This window comes from Electrona antarctica, assembly GCF_951216825.1.
Source record: "Electrona antarctica genome assembly, contig: scaffold_874, whole genome shotgun sequence".
Lineage (NCBI taxonomy): Eukaryota > Metazoa > Chordata > Actinopteri > Myctophiformes > Myctophidae > Electrona > Electrona antarctica.
In genome coordinates, this window is record NW_027638336.1 from 14018 (window position 1) to 29767 (window position 15750).

At 43.5% G+C, this 15750-nt stretch overlaps 1 protein-coding gene across 1 annotated transcript in view; it reads right to left on the reverse strand.

Annotated features, from left to right (window-relative positions):
* LOC306918162 (brefeldin A-inhibited guanine nucleotide-exchange protein 3-like) overlaps positions 1 to 15450 on the reverse strand; it is a 29082-nt gene extending 13632 nt beyond the window's left edge. Inside the window, exons 1-6 of the mRNA XM_079531044.1 lie at positions 15341 to 15450; positions 9944 to 10330; positions 9588 to 9759; positions 8064 to 8165; positions 6580 to 6758; positions 5622 to 5786 (exon numbers count right to left, since the gene is read on the reverse strand). Coding sequence (XP_079387170.1) covers positions 5622 to 5786; positions 6580 to 6758; positions 8064 to 8165; positions 9588 to 9759; positions 9944 to 10330; positions 15341 to 15447 — 1112 coding nt within the window. The 5' untranslated portion in view covers positions 15448 to 15450. The remainder of the gene's footprint in view (positions 1 to 5621; positions 5787 to 6579; positions 6759 to 8063; positions 8166 to 9587; positions 9760 to 9943; positions 10331 to 15340) is intronic.
* Positions 15451 to 15750: the final 300 nt, after the last annotated feature.

A 15750-nucleotide genomic window follows, 5' to 3' on the forward strand; every position in this document is an offset into this window, starting at 1 on the left:
AGACACTGAGTTATAATAATAACCCACTAACCCAACCCTAGACACTGAGTTATAATAATAACCCACTAACCCAACCCTAGACACTGAGTTATAATAATAACCCACTAACCCAACCCTAGACACTGAGTTATAATAATAACCCACTAACCCAACCCAGAGACACTGAGTTATAATAATAACCCACTAACCCAACCCTAGACACTGAGTTATAATAATAACCCACTAACCCAACCCAGAGACACTGAGTTATAATAATAACCCACTAACCCAACCCTAGACACTGAGTTATAATAATAACCCACTAACCCAACCCTGGACACTGAGTTATAATAATAACCCACTAACCCAACCCTAGACACTGAGTTATAATAATAACCCACTAACCCAACCCAGAGACACTGAGTTATAATAATAACCCACTAACCCAACCCTAGACACTGAGTTATAATAATAACCCACTAACCCAACCCTAGACACTGAGTTATAATAATAACCCACTAACCCAACCCTAGACACTGAGTTATAATAATAACCCACTAACCCAACCCTAGACACTGAGTTATAATAATAACCCACTAACCCAACCCTAGACACTGAGTTATAATAATAACCCACTAACCCAACCCTAGACACTGAGTTATAATAATAACCCACTAACCCAACCCTAGACACTGAGTTATAATAATAACCCACTAACCCAACCCAGAGACACTGAGTTATAATAATAACCCACTAACCCAACCCTAGACACTGAGTTATAATAATAACCCACTAACCCAACCCTAGACACTGAGTTATAATAATAACCCACTAACCCAACCCAGAGACACTGAGTTATAATAATAACCCACTAACCCAACCCTAGACACTGAGTTATAATAATAACCCACTAACCCAACCCTAGACACTGAGTTATAATAATAACCCACTAACCCAACCCTAGACACTGAGTTATAATAATAACCCACTAACCCAACCCTAGACACTGAGTTATAATAATAACCCACTAACCCAACCCTAGACACTGAGTTATAATAATAACCCACTAACCCAACCCTAGACACTGAGTTATAATAATAACCCACTAACCCAACCCTAGACACTGAGTTATAATAATAACCCACTAACCCAACCCTAGACACTGAGTTATAATAATAACCCACTAACCCAACCCTAGACACTGAGTTATAATAATAACCCACTAACCCAACCCTAGACACTGAGTTATAATAATAACCCACTAACCCAACCCAGAGACACTGAGTTATAATAATAACCCACTAACCCAACCCTAGACACTGAGTTATAATAATAACCCACTAACCCAACCCTAGACACTGAGTTATAATAATAACCCACTAACCCAACCCTAGACACTGAGTTATAATAATAACCCACTAACCCAACCCTAGACACTGAGTTATAATAATAACCCACTAACCCAACCCTAGACACTGAGTTATAATAATAACCCACTAACCCAACCCTAGACACTGAGTTATAATAATAACCCACTAACCCAACCCTAGACACTGAGTTATAATAATAACCCACTAACCCAACCCTAGACACTGAGTTATAATAATAACCCACTAACCCAACCCTAGACACTGAGTTATAATAATAACCCACTAACCCAACCCAGAGACACTGAGTTATAATAACCCACTAACCCAACCCAGAGACACTGAGTTATAATAATAACCCACTAACCCAACCCTAGACACTGAGTTATAATAATAACCCACTAACCCAACCCAGAGACACTGAGTTATAATAATAACCCACTAACCCAACCCAGAGACACTGAGTTATAATAATAACCCACTAACCCAACCCAGAGACACTGAGTTATAATAATAACCCACTAACCCAACCCTAGACACTGAGTTATAATAATAACCCACTAACCCAACCCTAGACACTGAGTTATAATAATAACCCACTAACCCAACCCAGAGACACTGAGTTATAATAATAACCCACTAACCCAACCCTAGACACTGAGTTATAATAATAACCCACTAACCCAACCCTAGACACTGAGTTATAATAATAACCCACTAACCCAACCCAGAGACACTGAGTTATAATAATAACCCACTAACCCAACCCAGAGACACTGAGTTATAATAATAACCCACTAACCCAACCCTAGACACTGAGTTATAATAATAACCCACTAACCCAACCCTAGACACTGAGTTATAATAATAACCCACTAACCCAACCCTAGACACTGAGTTATAATAATAACCCACTAACCCAACCCTAGACACTGAGTTATAATAATAACCCACTAACCCAACCCTAGACACTGAGTTATAATAATAACCCACTAACCCAACCCAGAGACACTGAGTTATAATAATAACCCACTAACCCAACCCTAGACACTGAGTTATAATAATAACCCACTAACCCAACCCTAGACACTGAGTTATAATAATAACCCACTAACCCAACCCTAGACACTGAGTTATAATAATAACCCACTAACCCAACCCTAGACACTGAGTTATAATAATAACCCACTAACCCAACCCTAGACACTGAGTTATAATAATAACCCACTAACCCAACCCTAGACACTGAGTTATAATAATAACCCACTAACCCAACCCTAGACACTGAGTTATAATAATAACCCACTAACCCAACCCTAGACACTGAGTTATAATAATAACCCACTAACCCAACCCTAGACACTGAGTTATAATAATAACCCACTAACCCAACCCAGAGACACTGAGTTATAATAACCCACTAACCCAACCCAGAGACACTGAGTTATAATAATAACCCACTAACCCAACCCTAGACACTGAGTTATAATAATAACCCACTAACCCAACCCAGAGACACTGAGTTATAATAATAACCCACTAACCCAACCCAGAGACACTGAGTTATAATAATAACCCACTAACCCAACCCAGAGACACTGAGTTATAATAATAACCCACTAACCCAACCCTAGACACTGAGTTATAATAATAACCCACTAACCCAACCCTAGACACTGAGTTATAATAATAACCCACTAACCCAACCCAGAGACACTGAGTTATAATAATAACCCACTAACCCAACCCTAGACACTGAGTTATAATAATAACCCACTAACCCAACCCTAGACACTGAGTTATAATAATAACCCACTAACCCAACCCTAGACACTGAGTTATAATAATAACCCACTAACCCAACCCAGAGACACTGAGTTATAATAATAACCCACTAACCCAACCCTAGACACTGAGTTATAATAATAACCCACTAACCCAACCCAGAGACACTGAGTTATAATAATAACCCACTAACCCAACCCTAGACACTGAGTTATAATAATAACCCACTAACCCAACCCTAGACACTGAGTTATAATAATAACCCACTAACCCAACCCTAGACACTGAGATATAATAATAACCCACTAACCCAACCCTAGACACTGAGTTATAATAATAACCCACTAACCCAACCCTAGACACTGAGTTATAATAATAACCCACTAACCCAACCCAGAGACACTGAGTTATAATAATAACCCACTAACCCAACCCTAGACACTGAGTTATAATAATAACCCACTAACCCAACCCTAGACACTGAGTTATAATAATAACCCACTAACCCAACCCTAGACACTGAGTTATAATAATAACCCACTAACCCAACCCAGAGACACTGAGTTATAATAATAACCCACTAACCCAACCCTAGACACTGAGTTATAATAATAACCCACTAACCCAACCCTAGACACTGAGTTATAATAATAACCCACTAACCCAACCCTAGACACCGAGTTATAATAATAACCCACTAACCCAACCCTAGACACTGAGTTATAATAATAACCCACTAACCCAACCCTAGACACTGAGTTATAATAATAACCCACTAACCCAACCCAGAGACACTGAGTTATAATAACCCACTCAGGACAGGAACCCTTCTTGGTGTTTTAAGCATTATGTTATACTTTAGCTATTGAAAAATAGCAGATCTACAAGCTCGTAGCACGGCACCGAGTGCTGCGCTATGAGCTTGTAGATCTGCTATTTTGTTGAAAAAACGTTTTAAACTCAAATCAGATTCGGGTATCCTTTATAACGCTATAGGATTAACCCATTAATTAGACCAGATTCTAAAAAAATGTCAGTGGTTCTCACACTAATTCATGTCAAGGAGCCCCATAATTAAATGTAATTGGCCGCCGACCCCAAAGTGAAAATATGTTAAAAAATGGTAAAATGGTGCATTTATATAGCGCCTTTATCCAAGGCGCTTTACATAGATTGTGCATTACATTCACCCATTCACACACACATTCATACACCGATTGCGGCGGAAGCCATGCAAGGTACCTACCAACCAGCACATCGGGAGCAATTTGGGGTTCAGTGTCTTGCCCAAGGACACTTCGACATGTAGACAGGAGGAGCCGGGATTCGAACCGCCGACCCATGGATCATTGGACGACCCGCTCTACCTCTTGAGCCACAGTCGTCCCATGTTGTTGTATGTTGTTCCGTGAGACATGGCCAAAGCATTCCGGGGGTCCCCAGAGGGGGTCCCCAGAGGGTCCCCAGAGGGGGTCCCCAGAGGGGGGTCCCCAGAGGGGGTCCCCAGAGGGGGTCCCCCAGAGGGGGTCCCCAGAGGGGGTCCCCCAGAGGGGGTCCCCAGAGGGGGGTCCCCAGAGGGGGTCCCCAGAGGGGGTCCCCAGAGGGGGTCCCCCAGAGGGGGTCCCCAGAGGGGTCCCCAGAGGGGTCCTATCTGATTGACAGCCCATAAAGTCCTATCTGATTGACAGCCCATAAAGTCCTATCTGATTGACAGCCCATAAAGTCATATCTGATTGACAGCCCATAAAGTCCTATCTGATTGACAGCCCATAAAGTCATATCTGATTGACAGCCCATAAAGTCATATCTGATTGACAGCCCATAAAGTCATATCTGATTGACAGCCCATAAAGTCATATCTGATTGACAGCCCATAAAGTCCTATCTGATTGACAGCCCATAAAGTCATATCTGATTGACAGCCCATAAAGTCATATCTGATTGACAGCCCATAAAGTCATATCTGATTGACAGCCCATAAAGTCATATCTGATTGACAGCCCATAAAGTCATATCTGATTGACAGCCCATAAAGTCATATCTGATTGACAGCCCATAAAGTCCTATCTGATTGACAGCCCATAAAGTCATATCTGATTGACAGCCCATAAAGTCCTATCTGATTGACAGCCCATAAAGTCATATCTGATTGACAGCCCATAAAGTCATATCTGATTGACAGCCCATAAAGTCCTATCTGATTGACAGCCCATAAAGTCCTATCTGATTGACAGCCCATAAAGTCATATCTGATTGACAGCCCATAAAGTCATATCTGATTGACAGCCCATAAAGTCCTATCTGATTGACAGCCCATAAAGTCCTATCGATTGACAGCCCATAAAGTCCTATCGATTGACAGCCCACCCATCCAATCAGAAAGGTCAGAAATATCTGATTGCATTACACAACGTTAAACTCACTCTATGTTTGGATCAGTCTTCAATAGAAGACTTCTAAATAGAATCCACATGAGTGGCAGACACCAACCTGACCCCGGGGCCTGGAGGGGGCGTGTCCCACCCTGGCGACTCTGAGGGCGTGGTCCTCGTTGACCCCTGACCCCTGGAGCCATCGTCTGAGGGCGTGGCCCGGGCAGAGGACGGAGTGGAGGCGTCTGATTGGTAGAGAGGCAGGAAGAACAGCTGGTCTCCTCTGGAGGGAACAATAGTTCCATTAGTTAATAGTTCCTCTGGAATGGAGTTTTACCACGATCTGTGCCAGGTTCGAGAATTCTCGAAGATGCCAAAGACGAGAGTTCTCGTCTATTATTAATTTCTATTAATCCAGAATTAATACTATTATTATTCTGTCTTCACTGTATTTTAACTTCCCATAGCTAGGAAGGCAACGCTTATGCAGACACTATGTAGGGGTGGGACGATATGGGTACCTCACGATACGATATATATGTGACCAGATTTGACTGAGAGCCTGCCATAGCGCAAATTACAGCTTTTCACCAGAGGAGAAACACTTTTTATTTTTATTTTTAAAATGAGTTAATACCACAGGCAGACTCTTCACATACTAGAGCAGGTCTGAAATAAGTGTCAGAGCTGAAATCGACATGTAAATATGAAATAAATGCTTAAACATGTAGCTAGGTGTAATGTTGGGGTCCACAGAAGACATGTAAATATGAAATATATGCTTAAACATGTAGCTAGGTGTAATGTTAGAGACCACAGAAGTGAACCTTTCAAGTCTGTTTTCTCAACTCGCTGTTTCTCTGCAAGACATTACTCTATAAGCCATATCTCCAAAACTGGTGGGTCAAACTGAACAACTAATATGTCAATTTGAAGCTATGATTCCCTGCTTTCACATGACAAAATCATTGGCGTGATATTCGACAACCACTTCAACTTCGACCAACAGATCAGCTCGGTTGTTAAAACTAGTTTCTACCATCTACGCCTACTTGCCAAGATCAAGCGTGTTTCACCTGCTGGGGGGCGTGTCCTCCAGGTCCAGGTGCATCTGTACGTAGCTGCTGCAGAGGTCCATCAGGACCTTGTGGAGACGCCTGAGCAGCCAGGACCAGTCAGCCCCGCCCACCGGGACCGCCGGGGTCCACCACGCCTGTCTGCTCTCTACTGCCCCCTGTCTGCGAGGAGGACTCACCTGGCAGAGACAGACAGACAGACAGACAGACAGACAGACAGACAGACAGACAAGACAGACAGACGCTGTGTTCATCACTTGCAACAAATTTCGGATGCCAAGCTAACTGTTGCTAACTTGTGCTAAACTACCTGCCTAGCATTGTGCTAAGCCAGCTAATTAACATTGTGCTAAGCTACCTGCCTAGCATTGTGCTTAACCAGCTAATTAGCATTGTGCTAAGCTATCTGATTATCATCGTGCTAAGCCAGCAAATTAGCATTGTGCTAAGCTACCTGACCAGCATTGTGCTAAGCCAGCTAATTAGCATTGTGCTAAACCAGCTAATTAGCATTGTGCTAAGCTACCTGCCTAGCATTGTGCTAAGCTACCTACCTAGCATTGTGCTAAACCAGCTAATTAGCATTGTGCTAAGCTACCTGACTAGCATTGTGCTAAGCTACCTGCCTAGCATTGTGCTAAGCTACCTGACTAGCATTGTGCTAAGCTACCTGACTAGCATTGTGCTAAGCTACCTGCCTAGCATTGTGTGGAATGCACTTCCCGTTGCAATCAGAACTGCAGCATCACTCCCGATCTTCCGCCGTAGTCTGAAAACCCACCTTTTCAGACTCCATCATGGCCCATAGCACTTACCCTACCCCCCTTAGACAGCACTTCTTAGACTTATATAGCATTTGAAACAGACTTATAGCATGTCATGTAGACAGCACAATAAGTGCATTGTATGTAGTCATAGCACTTCATAGTATATATGTACAGCATAGTATAGCATATATGTATAGTTTATATGTATAGTGTCATTATATAGATATGTTCTAGTTATAGTTTATATGTATAGTGTCATTATATAGATATGTTCTAGTCACGTTCTTAGCTTACGCATGTTTCGCGATAAATGCATTTTACATATGTGATGTATTCCCATGCTTTTTGTTCTTGCTTAATGTAAGTCGCTCTGGATTAAGAGCGTCTGCTAAATGCCTAAATTGTAAATTGTAAATTGTGTTAAACCAGCTAAGTAACATTGTGCTAAGCTACCTGACTAGCATTGTGCTAAGCTACCTGCCTAGCATTGTGCTAAGCTACCTGCCTAGCATTGTGCTAAGCTACCTGCCTAGCATTGTGCTAAGCTACCTGCCTAGCATTGTGCTTAGCTACCTGAATAGCATTGTGCTAAGCTACCTGCCTAGCATTGTGCTAAGCTACCTGCCTAGCATTGTGCTAAGCTACCTGACTAGCATTGTGCTAAGCTACCTGCCTAGCATTGTGCTAAGCTACCTGCCAAGCATTGTGCTAAGATACCTGTGCCGTCTCCTCAAATATATCTTCATCCTCGGAGGAAGCGGACGCCGGGTGGGAGGAGTCAGAACTACCTCCCTCGTCCTCGTAAATGATCTTCTTCACCTGATTGGTCAAAAACATTACAAAAAACACAATATTGCTAATTGTATCCAAAAGCATTTATTGTAATGTTTCCTGTGATTGGTTGGATTACAGGGTCAGGTTAACCCATGTAGACCAGAGACTAGATTACAGGGTCAGGTTAACCCCATCTAGACCAGAGACTAGATTACAGGGTCAGGTTAACCCATGTAGACCAGAGACTAGATTACAGGGTCAGGTTAACCCCATGTAGACCAGAGACTAGATTACAGGGTCAGGTTAACCCCATGTAGACCAGAGACTAGATTACAGGATCAGGTTAACCCCATGTAGACCAGAGACTAGATTACAGGGTCAGGTTAACCATGTAGACCAGAGACTAGATTACAGGGTCAGGTTAACCCATGTAGACCAGAGACTAGATTACAGGGTCAGGTTAACCCAAGTAGACCAGAGACTATATTACAGGGTTAGGTTAACCCTATGTAGACCAGAGACTAGATTACAGGGTCAGGTTAACCCTATGTAGACCAGAGACTAGATTACCGGGTCAGGTTAACCCCATGTAGACCAGAGACTAGATTACAGGGCCAGGTTAACCACATGTAGACCAGAGACTAGATTACAGGGTCAGGTAACCCCATGTAGACCAGAGACTAGATTACAGGGTCAGGTTAACCCCATGTAGACCAGAGACTAGATTACAGGGTCAGGTTAACCTAAGTAGACCAGAGACTAGATTACAGGGTCAGGTTAACCCCATGTAGACCAGAGACTAGATTACAGGGTCAGGTTAACCCATGTAGACCAGACTAGATTACAGGGTCAGGTTAACCCCATGTAGACCAGAGACTAGATTACAGGGTCAGGTTAACCCCATGTAGACCAGAGACTAGATTACAGGGTCAGGTTAACCTGTAGACCAGAGACTAGATTACAGGGTCAGGTTAACCCCATGTAGACCAGAGACTAGATTACAGGGTCAGGTTAACCCCATGCAGACCAGAGACTAGATTACAGGGTCAGGTTAACCCATGTAGACCAGAGACTAGATTACAGGGTCAGGTTAACCCCATGTAGACCAGAGACTAGATTACAGGGTCAGGTTAACCTGTAGACCAGAGACTAGATTCTACAAATGTCTTCTAAATCCTGACAGTTTTATGAAAAACACTATGTTTCTATGTCAGTGGTTCTCAAGCTATTTCATGTCAAGGACCAACAAAATTAGCTGTATTTGGCCGCCGACCCCCATCTGAAAATATGTAGTTCCACGCTACGAGCTTGTAGATTTTCAATAGCTGAAGTATAACATAAAACACCAAAAGGGGTTCTCGCGCTGAGCGGGTTAAGGTTACGGTTGTACCTGCTGTGGGTTAGGGTCAGGTTAGGGTCAGGTAAGGGGTCAGGGGTCAGGTTAGGGGTCAGGTTAGGGTCAGGTACCTGCTGGGGGCTGAGGCCGTCCGCCTGGCTCAGCGTGGCAGACAACAGCGTCTGGAAGTAGAGGTTGAAGCTCATGGCCGACTGCCTGTAGAGGTTGGCCGCTCCGCACACGCCAGACACCTTCATCAGGAGATACTTCAGACCCGGACGAGTGTCGAAGTCACGCGCCGTCCTGCACGGGACAGGGGACAGAGGGGACTACTTCAACACCATAAGCCGGTCAGAGCCCTGAGGTCAGCGCACCTCTCACTATTGACCCCCAAAACAGCCCTACTTAAAACCAGGGGAGACCGTGCTTTTACTGTGGCTGCCCCTAGGCAGTGCATGCCGACATGCCGGCCAATAGGAGCACTGACCTGTAGGAGTCCAGCAGCAGGTCCAGGATGATTGACAGGTTGGTCATGGAGATGTAGCGCAGGAAGCCCGCCGGCCGGGTCAAATGACCAGAGGTCACCGGGTCGGAGGTCACGGGGCTCATCCTGTCCTGAGAGGTCACGGGGGTCAACCTGTCCTGAGAGGTCACGGGGGTCAACCTGTCCTGAGAGGTCACGGGGGTCATCCTGTTAGAGGTCGCGGGGGTCATGGTGTCAGAGGTCGCGGGGGTCATGGTGTCAGAGGTTGCGGGGGTCATGGGGTCCTGACCCTCGGGCTGCCTGACGAACTCGTCCAGAAGGATGTCGTGGAGGTTCTGGAGCAGCACCTGGTGAGACAGGAGACTGACCACGATGGACCTGAACGGGATCCTATAGGGGGAGAGGACACAGGACACAACCATCAACACCTGGTCCTATAGGGGGGAGGACACATCTATCTATAGACCAATCCACAGAGAGGTGCCCTTAAGCGCGCAGCCATGTTATTTCCTCTAGCTCTATCCATGCCGCCCCCTGCTGGAGCTTATCTGTCATTACCTGCCACACTTTAAGCCGCGGCGTCTTTAAGAGGCCGGAAACAACAAAATTGAGGCACTTGCACACACAGGGAAGCATATCAGTGGGGCACCCTACAGCTGTGTGTTACCACAGAGACCCGCGTTATGGCCAATGGAGAGCAACGTCGCTACGTTACCACAGAGACCCGCGTTATGGCCAATGGAGAGCAACGTCGCTACGTTACCACAGAGACCCGTGGTATGGCCAATGGAGAGCAATGTCGCTACGTGGCGGCCATCTTACCTCGGGGCAGCATAACATTGTGTCTATGGGGTATGTACTTTTTAAATAACCATAACTTGCTCAATTTTCAACCGATTTTCAAACGGTTTGGTTTGTTATAAACGTCAGAGACGTCCGCATACTTATATGCTTTTATACGACGTTCATATATAAAAAACAAAATTAAGCAGATAAGCGTCCTGAATCATTGACAACTTTTGTAACAAACCAACCCGTTTGTAAATGCGTCAAGATTTGAGCGAGTTATGACTATTTTAGTTTGAGCTGCCATAGAACATACTGTACTGTAGCCCCTCAGCAAGATGGCCGCCAGGTGAACTACGTCAGAGACTCCGCCTTGAGCCATCTAGCCTTTATATGTCTGTGTGTTACCATCAGAACAGCTGGAAGGCGTCAGCGCGGTAGAGATCAGCGTGGTAGAGATCAACATTACTGTCTGTGTGACGCTCCATGCTGGGACGTACTGATCCACTTGCTGTTAAAACGTTAATATAAAAGGCAAAAATGCAATGACGTGACATGATATACAAGCATCTCTCCTTTCAGTGGCATCACGCCATGTGCTGGGCCATTTGTGCCATATCTATGATTTGTCATGTACAACATCCTGGTCTCAACTGCGCATGTTTCTTTCCTTCCAGGGAGCAACATGGAGGCCACCGTACGGTCTTCTGTCCTTCCAGGAGCAACATGGAGTCCACCGTACGGTCTTCTGTCCTTCCAGGAGCAACATGGAGTCCACCGTACGGTCTTCTTTCCTTCCAGGAGCAACATGGAGTCCACCGTACGGTCTTCTGTCCTTCCAGGAGCAACATGGAGTCCACCGTACGGTCTTCTGTCCTTCCAGGGAGCAACATGGAGTCCACCGTACGGTCTTCTGTCCTTCCAGGAGCAACATGGAGTCCACCGTACGGTCTTCTGTCCTTCCAGGAGCAACATGGAGTCCACCGTACAGTCTTCTGTCCTTCCAGGGAGCAACATGGAGTCCACCGTACAGTCTTCTTTCCTTCCAGGGAGCAACATGGAGTCCACCGTTTAATTGTTTAACGTTGTTTAATGCAATCAAATAAGACTTTTCTGTTTGGATGTTTGGGCTGTCAAGGCCAGAAAGTAGTTTTTTGCCACTCAGTAGGCATTCCTGCATAACTTCCGGGTTTGATGATGATGTCACACGCATACTCTCTATACAAAAACATGATAACACATCACATACATAGAAATAGTCATGAATCAGACGTAAGGTATGAACCCTTGGAACAGTGAAAAAACTATATAATGAAACTATGCCTATAAAATATACTATAGAGTTCTATGTCTGCATAAACTATGCCTATATACTATAGAGTTCTATGTCTGCATAAACTATGCCTATATACTATAGAGTTCTATGTCTGCATAAACTATGCCTATATACTATAGAGTTCTATGTCTGCATAAACTATGCCTATATACTATAGAGTTCTATGTCTGCATAAACTATGCCTATATACTATAGAGTTCTATGTCTGCATAAAATGCTATCTAAGTTCCATAAGTTTAGCCTTTGCATACGCCTGTAAGGTCGTTGAGGCTAGGGAGAGTAGCGCCCAGGATTACAGTTTAGGCAATTGGCACCGGGTACAAAGTTGTAGGATAAAATAAATTATTAAAAAAAGGAATGAAACTTTCCTCTTTTACCTTTTTTGAAGGTAGCGCAGTGAAGTGAAACCACACCACTGGCCTGTCTGTCATCAGCACAGCACAGTGAAACCACACCACTGGCCTGTCTGTCATCAGCACAGTAAAGTGAAACCACACCATTGGCCTGTCATCAGCACAGTAAAGTGAAACCACACCACTGGCCTCTCTGTCATCATCACAGTAAAGTGAAACCACACCACTGGCCTGTCATCAGCACAGTGAAGTGAAACCACACCACTGGCCTCTCTGTCATCAGCACAGTAAAGTGAAACCACACCACTGGCCTGTCTGTCATCAGCACAGTAAAGTGAAACCACACCACTGGCCTGTCATCAGCACAGTGAAGTGAAATCACACCACTGGCCTCTCTGTCATCAGCACAGTAAAGTGAAACCACACCACTGGCCTCTCTGTCATCAGTGAAGTGAAACCACACCACTGGCCTGTCTGTCATAAGCACAGTGAAGTGAAACCACACCACTGGCCTCTCTGTCATCAGCACAGTAAAGTGAAACCACACCACTGGCCTGTCATCAGCACAGTGAAGTGAAACCACACAATTGGCCTGTCATCAGCACAGTGAAGTGAAACCACACCACTGGCATGTCTGTCATCAGCACAGTGAAGTGAAACCACACCACTGGCCTGTCTGTCATCAGCACAGTGAAGTGAAACCACACCACTGGCCTGTCTGTCATCAGCACAGTAAAGTGACACCACACCACTGGCCTGTCTGTCATCAGCACAGTAAAGTGACACCACACCACTGGCCTCTCTGTCAACAGCACAGTAAAGTGAAACCACACCATTGGCCTCCTGTCATCAGCACAGTACAATTTACAATTTACAATTTAGGCATTTAGCAGACGCTCTTAATCCAGAGCGACTTACATTAGGCAAGAACAAAAGTATGGGAATACATCACATATATAAAATGCATTTATCAAGAAACATGCGTAAGCTAAGAACGTAACTAGAACATATCTATATAATGACACTATACATATTAAATATACATATATACTATACTATGCTATACATATGTACTATGATGTGCTATGACTACATACAATGCAATTATTGTGCTGTCTACATGACATGCTATAAGTCTGTTTCAAATGCTATCTAAGTCTAAAAAGTGCTATCTAAGGGGGTAGGATAAGTGCTATGGGCCATGATGGAGTCTGAAAAGGTGGGTCTTCAGACTACGGCGGAAGATTGGGAGTGATGCTGCAGTTCTGATTGCAACGGGGAGTGCATTCCACAGTGAAGTGAAACCACACCACTGGCCTGTCTGTCATCAGCACAGCAAAGTGAAACCACACCACTGGCCTCTCTGTCATCAGCACAGTAAAGTGAAACCACACCACTGGCCTCTCTGTCATCAGCACAACAGTAAAGTGAAACCACACCACTGGCCTGTCTGTCATCAGCACAACAGTAAAGTGACATATTGTAAACGGTATAATACACATTAAACATAGTGGAGACAAACTGGCTGTGTTCAAGAAATATATCTCTGATTGGTCCAGCTGTTTGCAATACTGACACGCACACACACACGAAGGCAGGCAGGCAGGCAGGCAGGCAGGCAGGCAGGCAGAACACTTACCCAATCTTCCTGTGAGCAGCGTTAGAGAAACCACAGAGAAAAGATGTGTTCTAGTCTCACATTAATGATCATGTTTTACCTCATGTTACAATACAAGTAAGACGCGCAAACGCGGGAAGCGAACGCAGCTCGTAAATTGCAATAACAACAATTAGAATAAATTACGTACTTTTTAAGGTTTTTTTTAAGTTAAGTTTTTTTAAATTAAATGTTTTTTCAAGTTATGTTTTTAGTGTGTGTATGTGTGCGTGCGTGATTCTTTTTTAGGTTTTTTTTTTAAAAGTTTTTTCTTTAAGTTTTTTTTTAAGTTAAGTTTTTTTTTAAGTTAAGTTTTTTGTGTGTGTGCGTTTTTCCTTTTTAAGGTTTTTTTTTAACTTAAGTTTTTTTTTAAGTTAAGTTTTTTTTTAAAGGGTAAGACCACTTTTTTAGAGGTTTGGGTTGTTTTCTTACCTTATTATGGTCAAACTAGTCCAGTCCAGGAGTTATTTCGCTCCATAGTGCAGTTTTACAGAAAATAACGTTATAAAAATACCAGCCCATTGACTTCCATTGTACGCTGAAACAGCTCTCAAAGTCACTCTTTTAGTACGTAAACAATCACAAACAAAGTTGTTTCAGACAATATAGAGCAACACCAAAACTCATGTGGTTTTATTTCTTCATAAAAATGGTAACTTCCTGTTGATTTTACTATATGAAGATCTGGATCCGGATCCATGGATCCAGTCCGGGTTTTCTTCTGAATAAAAATGGACAAATCAACAGGAAGTTAACATTTTTATGAAAAAATAAAACCACATGAGTTTTGGTGTTGCTCCATATTGTCTGAAACAACTTTGTTCCTTTAAGTTTTTTTTTTAAGTTAAGTTTTTTTTTAAGTTAAGTTTTTTTTTAAGTTAAGTTTTATTGTGTGTGCGTTTTTCCTTTTTAAGTTTTTTTTTTAAGTTAAGTTTTTTTTTAAGTTAAGTTTTTTTTTAAGTTAAGTTTTAAGTTAAGTTTTGTGTTTGTGTGTGTGTGTGTGCGTGTGTGTGTGTGTGCGTGCATGTGTGTGTGTGTGTGTGTGTTTTTGTGTGTGATACAGCTGCGCCCTCTGGTGGTGGGCGGGTGGTGTTACAGCGTGACACACACACACACAGACACACAGACACACAGACACACAGACGTGATCTGCTGGGTCTCATAGTAAATGCTCACTGCGTTCGCAATTAACTCTTCTGGTGACTTTTAAAAACACCACATTAACGATAGGTGTGTGTGTGCGCGTGCGTGCGTGCGTGCGTGCGTACCTCTTATGCGGCTCCGAGGGCTGCTCTATGATGAGGAGACAGGACTGAGCATGCTCGAAGCCTTCCTTGCTATTGGGCGTCTTGGGAGAGCACTGAGTGTCCAGCATAAACACCTGGAACCAGTAATGTACTTACTCATTGACCGCCATCTAGTGGTGGCTTACTGTGGCGCAGGCCGCCATTCATTATATCTCAATGGGCGTGGCTCTCAAATTGAAAGCGGTATTCCAATCCAATCCAACTTTATTTATAGACCACATTTAAAAACAACAGAGTTGACCAAGTGCTTTACATAACATAACAAAATACACAAATAAAAGTGCACAAAATCGTCAAAGATAAACACATTATAGAGATACAAATATACAACAGGGTGGAGAAAAACAAAACAAACAGTAAAACAAAAAATA